The sequence below is a fragment of the Apis dorsata genome, unplaced genomic scaffold, assembly GCF_000469605.1.
Source record: "Apis dorsata unplaced genomic scaffold, Apis dorsata 1.3 scaffold_165, whole genome shotgun sequence".
NCBI lineage: Eukaryota > Metazoa > Arthropoda > Insecta > Hymenoptera > Apidae > Apis > Apis dorsata.
This window is the reverse complement of record NW_006263454.1, coordinates 555,185-564,022: the sequence shown is the minus strand read 5'-3', so window position 1 is coordinate 564,022 and position 8,838 is coordinate 555,185. Positions and strand designations below refer to the sequence as shown.

The 8,838-nt window shown below is 45.3% G+C and overlaps 1 protein-coding gene across 8 annotated transcripts in view; it reads left to right on the top strand.

Annotated features, from left to right (window-relative positions):
- Window positions 1-8,838, top strand: part of LOC102674251 (obscurin) — a 44,154-nt gene that overhangs the window by 32,469 nt on the left and 2,847 nt on the right. For 5 of the 8 annotated variants that reach the window (XM_006613912.2, XM_006613911.2, XM_031509617.1 and 2 more), the window contains 14 exons: window positions 207-311; window positions 783-1,703; window positions 2,412-2,814; window positions 3,106-3,289; window positions 3,390-3,690; window positions 3,767-4,354; window positions 4,445-4,869; window positions 4,948-5,711; window positions 5,780-6,078; window positions 6,153-7,072; window positions 7,178-7,620; window positions 7,775-7,913; window positions 8,002-8,471; window positions 8,577-8,807. In XM_006613912.2, the coding sequence (XP_006613975.1) occupies window positions 207-311; window positions 783-1,703; window positions 2,412-2,814; window positions 3,106-3,289; window positions 3,390-3,690; window positions 3,767-4,354; window positions 4,445-4,869; window positions 4,948-5,711; window positions 5,780-6,078; window positions 6,153-7,072; window positions 7,178-7,620; window positions 7,775-7,913; window positions 8,002-8,471; window positions 8,577-8,807 (6,193 nt within the window). The remainder of the gene's footprint in view (window positions 1-206; window positions 312-782; window positions 1,704-2,411; window positions 2,815-3,105; window positions 3,290-3,389; window positions 3,691-3,766; window positions 4,355-4,444; window positions 4,870-4,947; window positions 5,712-5,779; window positions 6,079-6,152; window positions 7,073-7,177; window positions 7,621-7,774; window positions 7,914-8,001; window positions 8,472-8,576; window positions 8,808-8,838) is intronic. The other 3 variants (XM_031509616.1, XM_031509615.1, XM_031509614.1) reach the window with 2 other exon arrangements.

Below are 8,838 nucleotides of genomic sequence, written 5' to 3'. Positions count from 1 at the left end.
TTTTTTTTTTTGTAATTCGCATCGAAATCCTTGCAATATAAATGTAAATGCTTAACATTTTAACGCTATATAGTGATCACATAAGGCAAGATATTAGAAATGACACGAATAGCCTTGCCTCGTTGGCTAACTATAATTATGCAATGGCTGAGTTAATCAGTAGACGTAGAAATCGTAGCCCAAAAACACATATCTGATAAATTCAGGTCGAGTGAGACTGGAGAAACAAAACGTCCAAGTAATGCGTGGCCAGGGTGACACGATCACGATCTCCGTGGCCTCCACGACGACCCACGAAGCTATACTCTCAGGTAAATTTCACGCACGCTGAACAACGGTCTCGCTAATTGCATCTATCGCATAATCATTCGTCGTGAACGGAAATTTTGTGACTGAATTAATTCGCCCGACTCTTTCGTCTCCTTTCGATAATACGAAGATACGATCGAACGGCGCAAGATTTGATAATTTTCCAATTTTTCGCTTCACTTCAAAAAAGAAAAAGAAAAAAATTTCTCTTTGAAACCACGTCCAGATCAACTTTCCAAAATCCGTCAGTCGCAAAATCCGCGAGCACGAGAGCAAATGACGCCACACCGGGCAGAGCTTTCACGAGCCTTGACGCCTCGTCGAAAAGCAACTGTACGCTTTCTCGAGTGGCTAGAAAGAATGAAATAAAATAATCTTCGAACAGAGGAGAGATAGAAACTCGGTTGGTCGAATAGTGAAAAAAGCTACGAATAGTGAAAAAGCTATTGTGACGACAGCACAAGCGTTCGCAGGTCCCGACGAGAGCCACACGATCAGCAAGATGACCGCGACAAAGGTCGAGTGCCAGGAGTTGAACACGGACGGACCAGGCGTCGAGGAGATCGCCACCTACAGCTACAGCGTCCAAGAGGAGAGCGTGCAGAAACCGCAGAACGGTGTCCTGATCGAGGAATTCTCCGAGGGCAGCGAACAGGATAACAGATCGAGGCTTCAAGCGAATCGTGGAGTGTCGATCGTCTCCGTATCGGACGACGAGTCGACCCTGAAGGCGATTTCGAGGGATATCAGCGCCGAGGACGTGCACCACGCTGAATCGTCCGAGGATCTCAAGTTGATGAACGGATCTTACGAGGAGTTAAACGGGTCTCTGATCGAGGAAAAGGTATCGGACAAACCGTACAGAGCTTCCTTGATCACCGAGACAATCGCCGAAGAGCGATCTATGGAAGAATCGATGAAATCGAATCGACAAAATGGCGATGCTTCGAAGAGAAAGTCATCGCGGCAGATGTCACCTACGATCGAAGACGTCAAGTTGACTAAGCGAAAGATCGAACGGGTGAATTCGATCTCGACGGCGGAGAAGGTTGTCGAGATAAGCTTGGAGGAACGTCGCTCCTCCGTGCAAAATGGTATCTCGAGGCAGAGCTCGAGAATAGAGAGGACGGACTCGGTTGAGTCGAGGAAGATATCGGGGAAATCCGTGTCGAGGGAAACCGAGTCGAAAGCTGGCGAGGAGGAGGAGGTCGACGAAGAGCTCGAGGCTCTTCTAGATCGCGTCAAACGACAGCGCAGCGTTCTGGACGATATCCTTGAGAAGGAGCAGTCCAGGGATAATATCCTTGGAAAGGGACAACCGTCCAAAACTGATTTCCTTGAAAAGGAATCATCCAAAGCTGATATCCTTGAAAAGGAATCACCCGAGGGATCAGGTACGATTCGACGATCGCTCCATCGACTGCAAAGAATCTTCTGTTCTTGCAGGGTCTAGGATCGATGATTATTCGCACGGTTCTTTGACGAACGATTTTTTTTCTCGCTTCGAGAAATCATTGCAAGCATGACTCTCTGCTTTCCCGTTCTTTGTTTGTCTGTGCTCGTAATCAATTTCATATTTCATGCTAATCGTATCGTATCATCGTTTACGTTGCTTCTGCCTTAACATGAGGCGCGTAACAAAGTTTAATCGTTCTCGAGAATCATATCTCTTTGTTATTTTGAATTTATCGAATTATCAATTGCAATTGAAATGCAAAGAGGTAATAAATTAAATTTTGTTATAGCTTCAAATCCAAAAACCTGTAACGCTTATAAAGTGTAAAAATGATCAGTCGAAATCCGGCCAAAGCGATCTTCTTCGTTTTCATCGAGGTAAGCCGACGATTTCGAAAATGCTGGACAACAACGAAAAATCGAAAAAAAGATATGTATACCAAAAATGTGTCAAAGATAGAAAAAAAATTGTCCAGCATTTGAAATAAAATTAACTTAAATAAAATAACAAACCAGCACGTGGCAAGCGCAGCGATGCACGGCAAAGAGAAACGAACCTTTAGATCACTCCGCACAATTTAGCATTTTCTTCTCTTGGTTCTCGGAAACGATTTTTCTGATCGATCTTGGTATCTCTTTTCGATTAGCGCCACCTCACATCATCAAGACGACGCTCGCCGATAAAACGGTCTACGAAACCCAGACGATCGTGTTCGATGTCGAGGCAACGAGTTTGCCGAGGGCGGACGCCAAATGGTTCAAAGATGGGAAGCCTCTTCGAAGCGGAGAACGCGTGAGAATCGAAAGCAGCGGGGAGCGTTTCAGAATGGAGTTGAGTAAGATAATAGTCGAGGATGAAGGCGTGTACACGTGCTCGTTCTCGAACAAACTTGGGGAAGATATGACCGAGGGATATTTGACCGTTCACACCGTGGATGAGCTTCGAAGGCCCAAGTTCATCGAGACTTTGCAAGACGTGGACGTGGCCAATGGGAAATCTGGAATGTTCAAGGCTATGTTCACTGCCGATCCTATCCCTGACATTATATGGTACGCTCAATCGTTTTTTATTTTTGTAGATAGAATTATATTTTTCTGAAAAAAAAAAAAAGAGAAAAATTGATGAGGATCAATTGTATTATTGTGATGCACATGTGTATTTTATCCTTACCTTTTTTTCCATTATTGCCTTGAATCTTGGGAATTTTGGGTATGTTATAATTAAATTATGGATAGATTGTAGAAAATTTGAATCCACAGAATGCACGAAATATTTAAATATATAATCTACTTGTAAAAGTTAAAAGGTATTTTTTAAAATCATGTGAATCGTGTGAAAAGGTACTTCAAGGGTAATGAAATCCACTCAGAAGATAGCCGTCTGAAGATCACCATAAATAACAAGCCAGGATCGGACAAACTTACCGAAACGACAGTCACTTTGAGCGTGCCGAAATGCTCGAAAGATGATACTGGAGAATACACGCTGAAACTGAAGAACAAATATGGCGAAGCTGAGTCTAACGTTAGTTATCAATTTTTATATAGGAAATTATTAATTATTTAAACCAAAAAAAAAAAAAAAAAAGAAAAAAGAAATGTAAAAACATTTATACGTATACCAGGCTTTCTTGAACCTTCTACTATGTCCCGAAATCCAAGAATTGAACGACGTTACGACGAACGTTGGAGAGCCACTCGCATGGCAGGCCATCATCAAAGGCAACCCAAAGCCGGATATCACGTGGAGCAAGGATGGCAAAGTCCTGGAAAAAGGAGAGAAATACGAGTTCGAGGAAGATAAGAGGAACAGCAAATTTACACTCGTCATCAAAGAAGTAGAAATGGACGACAAAGGAACTTACCAAGTTGCGGCTAAGAATTACTTAGGCGAAGCTAGCGCGCAGGCAATCCTGACTCCATACAGTAAGTTTCTTCCCTATGATTCTCTCCTCATCGACGTTGCTACGTTATCACAATTTATATTTGATCGAATTTTAAGGTGAGACGCCAATCTTCTCCGAGAATCTGCCTAAAAGACCCGTGGAATGCAAAGATCGCAGCGATATAGAGTTCAAGGTTCGTTGCAGCGGTATTCCCAGGCCAAACTTGAAATGGTTAAGATGTAACCAGGAGATAAAAGAGGAGGATCGATACAAAATCGTTACTCAGGAGGACGGTAATAACGTGGACAGCGTTTGTTCCATAACCAAGTTCTGTCCAAACGACGTTGGAAAAATTATGTGTCGAGCCACCAACATTTACGGAAGCGCCCAAACCTCTTGCGATCTTCTTATACAATTGGTCACGCCATCTTTCATCTACCTTCTGCCCAAATCGGCCGAGGTGAACGAAGGTGGTTGCTTGGAGCTGAAGGCGAAGATCGATGGCAGCCCCCTGCCCGAAATATCTTGGTACAAGGACGGGGAAAAGATCGTTCCCGACGAGCACACCAAGATCGAGACCCTTCCCGACGGCACCATCAAATTGACCATCGATTGCGTGAAACCGCTTGACTGTGGCGCTTACAAGCTTGTGATCAACAATTCTACCGGTGAACACAGCTCTTTGTGCGCAGTGGCCATTAAACGTAAGCGCCACGACTCATTCGAAAAATATTAATTAAATTCAATTTACTTGGGTTACTCTCGAGCTTTCTTTATATGAAATATCATTTCAGCCGAAAGGAGGAAACCATCTTTCTCGAAATCATTGGAGGACGTGAAGGTGGTGGTGGGACAGCCGTTGAAATTGGAGGCCCAAGTGGTTGCCTTCCCGAATCCAGAGGTTCAATGGTTCAAAAACGGTATACCGCTGCGACAGACCAAAGAGATGTACTTCATAAACGAGCCGATCGGAATGATCGGTTTGAGGATCGATTCTTGCCGGCCGGAAGACGCTGGCACGTACTCGATGACCGTTTCCAATTCGCTCGGCGAAACAACCGGCACGGCTAAAGTCGAAGTCGAGGAGAAGGAGACACGGCCTGAATTCGTGGTTAACCTTCAACCGTTGTCCGTGATGGAGGGTTTCCCAGCCAAGATGGAAGTGAAAGTTTTAGGAAAACCGACGCCGCGGCTTCAATGGTTCAAGAATGGCGAAGAGGTCCGTTCAACAATTTCTTCGAATAATAATTATTTCCTAATACGAAATGAAAAATTTCCATATTGTTCTTCCTTGCAGATTACACCCGACGGAAAGCGTATAAAGGCCGTCACGATGCCAGACGGGACCCAAGCGTTGATCATCGACAAAGCGACGCCGGAAGACGCGGGAGAGTACCAAGTGATAGCCGGCAACACGGAAGGCACTTCCTCGTGCAAAGGAACGATCAACGTGGTTGGAAAGCTTCAATCCGACCTCTCGGAACAGAAACCGGGATTCGTGAATCCGATGAGGGACGTCTACGTGGAGGAAGGTCAACCATTGAACTTGTCCGTGTCGTTCATCGGCAACCCTATCCCGGACGTGAGCTGGTCCAAGGATGGCGCCCCCCTGCAGCCATCCGATCGCCTTACCATCACTTGCGACGGAAAGAAAACGGAACTGGAGATCAATCCTTGCGAATCGAAAGACGTCGGGGTGTACGAGTGCCGCATATCGAACCCGCTTGGCGAAGATTCCACGAGATCGACGGCTAACGTCAGAAGGATCTTCCAACCGCCGAGTTTCATACACGCGTTCAAAGATCTTCAACAGCTGCCTACGTTCGACGCCAAGTTCCTTGCTCGAGTGTCCGGTGTTCCACGGCCGGATATCACGTGGTACTTCAACGAGAAACCGATCGAACAGGATGACGATAAGTACAAGATCAAGCGTGATGGAGATGCTTGCTGCCTGTACGTGAAAGATTGCACGTACGATGATTCAGGATTGTACAAGTGCAGAGCGGTGAACAAAGGTGGAGAGGCCGAGTGCGCGGCCAATTTGACGATAGTCGATGAAATGTAAATGTTGACCTCTCTCTTATCGTTTATCGTTTATCGCCTCGAATAATTTCCTGTTTAATTTTCAGCGGAAAGATACAAAAGTTCGAGCCACCGTCCTTCTTGAAGAGGATCGGCGACTGTGAGATGTACAAAGGGATGCCGGCTAAATTCACGGCCTGCGTCACGGGCATCCCAGAACCTCATTTCGAATGGTTCCACAACGGCGACAAAATGTGGCAGACCGACAGGATCAGGATGGATAAGGAGGGCAGCCTGTTGCGATTAACTATAAACAACGTGGACGAATTGGACGCGGGAAAATATACGTTGAAGATATCAAATCGTCACGGTGAAGATTCCTGCACGGCCGACTTAATTTACGAAAGTGAGAAAATATTTAAAAATTTTCTTTAATATCGTAACATCAACTATTTTAATAAATCCTTCGTTCCATTCAAGCATTGGAACCACGCGCGAAGAAATCTCTTGGAGACCAATACGCGGACTTCGACAAATATCGTAAATCCGGGATTCCGTTGCCGTTGGCCGACCGTCCTATCATCAGCAGAATGATGGATCGCCATCTCACGCTCTCCTGGAAACCATCCATCCCCATAGGTTCCCGTATCCCGGTCACGTATCAAATAGAGATGTGCGAACTTCCGGATGGCGATTGGTTCACCGCTCGTACAGGGATCCGTAGCTGCGTCTGCGACATCCGCAACCTGGAACCGTTCAGGGATTACAAGTTCCGTATACGTGTCGAGAACAAATACGGAATCAGCGATCCGTCGCCGTACGCGCAAACGTATCGAGCGAAATTGGAACCTGATCCGCCGAAATTCTTCCCCTACCTGCCCCCAGGAATCGATTTCCGCCCCGAAACGAGCCCCTACTTCCCCAAGGATTTCGACATCGAGAGGCCGCCCCACGACAATTACGCCCAGGCGCCAAGATTCCTTCGCCAGGAGTACGACACCCAATACGGGGTGAAGAATCACAATTGTAACCTGTTCTGGTTCGTTTATGGCTACCCGAAGCCAAAGATGACGTATTACTTCAACGACCAATTGATAGAGTCAGGCGGAAGATACGATCAGAGCTACACCAGGAACGGGCAAGCCACTTTGTTCATCAACAGGATGCTGGAAAGGGACGAGGGACTGTACGAGGCGGTCGCGAGCAACGAGCATGGGGAGGCTAGGCAGAGAGTTTGCCTACGGATCGCCGAGTATCCCACGTTCATCCACAAGCCCGAGGAGACCATAGTGATGATCAGGAAAATTGGCCAGTTGATGGCACGTGTCACCGGCGTGCCTTATCCGGAGATCAAGTGGTACAAGGATTGGAAACCTCTTACCACCTCTTCTAGGATAAGGGTTTGTTTATTATCTTTCTTTATCACGTTTGAAAAGAAAAGAAAAAGGAATCTGGATATCGGTTATTTAATAAATTTAATAAATTTAATCGTGGTTTCTCCTCAGATCGAGTTTAAGGAGCCGGATACCTCGCTTCTGATCATCAGCGACACCATAGTGAAGGACGAGGGGTTGTACTCGGTAAGCGCGAGGAACGTGGCTGGCTCCGTCTCCTGTTCCGTGATGTTGCACGTGGAAGAGAACGAGCACGAGTACGGATACAGGACGTACAGAAGGAAATTGGAGGTCCAACCTTGTCGCGACAAATCGTTGAACGACTTGTACGATCTCGGTGACGAGCTCGGCCGTGGCACCCAAGGTGTTACTTATCACGCTGTGGAAAGAAGCACCGGGAAGAATTACGCGGCCAAAGTAATGCACGGAAAGGGAGATCTCAAGCCGTACATGTACAACGAGATAGAAGTGATGAACAACTTGAATCACAGGAAGTTGCTGAGACTGCATGACGCTTATGAGACTGATACGTCCATCACGTTGGTCATAGAACTGTATCCTTTAACATCCCTTAAAAAAGAAGAGAAAATGTTGATTAGTTTAATTTTTGTATCGGATGATCGATATTGTTATATCTCGAAAATATAAATTTGCCTTCTGAGGAAAATTAATTTAAATGGAAAAATATTTCTTAACCAATATGAACAGAGCTGCTGGTGGCGAGTTGGTGGACACTTTAACGAAACAAGCTTATTACACGGAAGCAGAAATTGCTGGTTACATTAAACAATTGTTGTGGGGATTGGAATACATGCATTCGAATCAATATGCTCATCTTGGCTTGACGGTAATCTCTGTTATGATGAAATTTTCGTCACGTAACGATTCGTCTATCTAAATCGTTTCTCTCCGCTAATTTTAATTCTTCTTCGCAGCTTGGAGATCTGTTGATCTCGCACACGGGTGGCGATGATCTCAAGATCTGCGACTTCGGCCTCGCAAGAAGAATCTCTCATGCGAAAATGATGACTTTGTTATACGGTATGCCCGAATACCTGGCGCCGGAAGTGACCAACAACGAAGGAATTTCCTTTGGCGCGGATATGTGGTCCGTTGGCATTATCACGTATATCCTGTTATCTGGGATTTCACCGTTCAGAGGTAACAACGACAAGGAGACGCTGATGAAGATCAGAGAAGGGAAATGGGAGTTCGACGATCGTTGGAAAAATATCTCCGAGGACGCCAAAGATTTCATCCGTTCCCTGTTGATGTACAACGTCGAGAGAAGAATGGATGTCACAGCTGCCCTCGCTCATCCTTGGCTAACCTATGCTGACAAATCACCTCTTAATTTCTATAAGATTCCATCTGAGAACTTGAAAAATTATTATAAACTGTATCGGTTAGTGATTAATTATTCTTATATTTGCGTTCATTTTAAAAAGAAAAATATCTGTATTTTTATTTCTTTTTTTCTTACGAATCGTGAAAATTATTTTCACTTCAGGGATTGGTATAACAACGCCTCCTGCCGTACGTGGTTCCGTAGACGTAAATTGAACACAGCCTTCGAACATCCATCCAAGATGGTGTATCCACCTGGGCACAAATACACTCCCGAACCCGAGGATAGACCGTACAGCCCATTGAAGAAACCTGCGGCTAAACCTTGGGAGAATCAAATAAACGAAAGGGAATCAATAGATACGGAAATCGGAATTATTAGGAGTGAAAGCCAGTGAGTTATCTACGTAAAATGATAAATAATA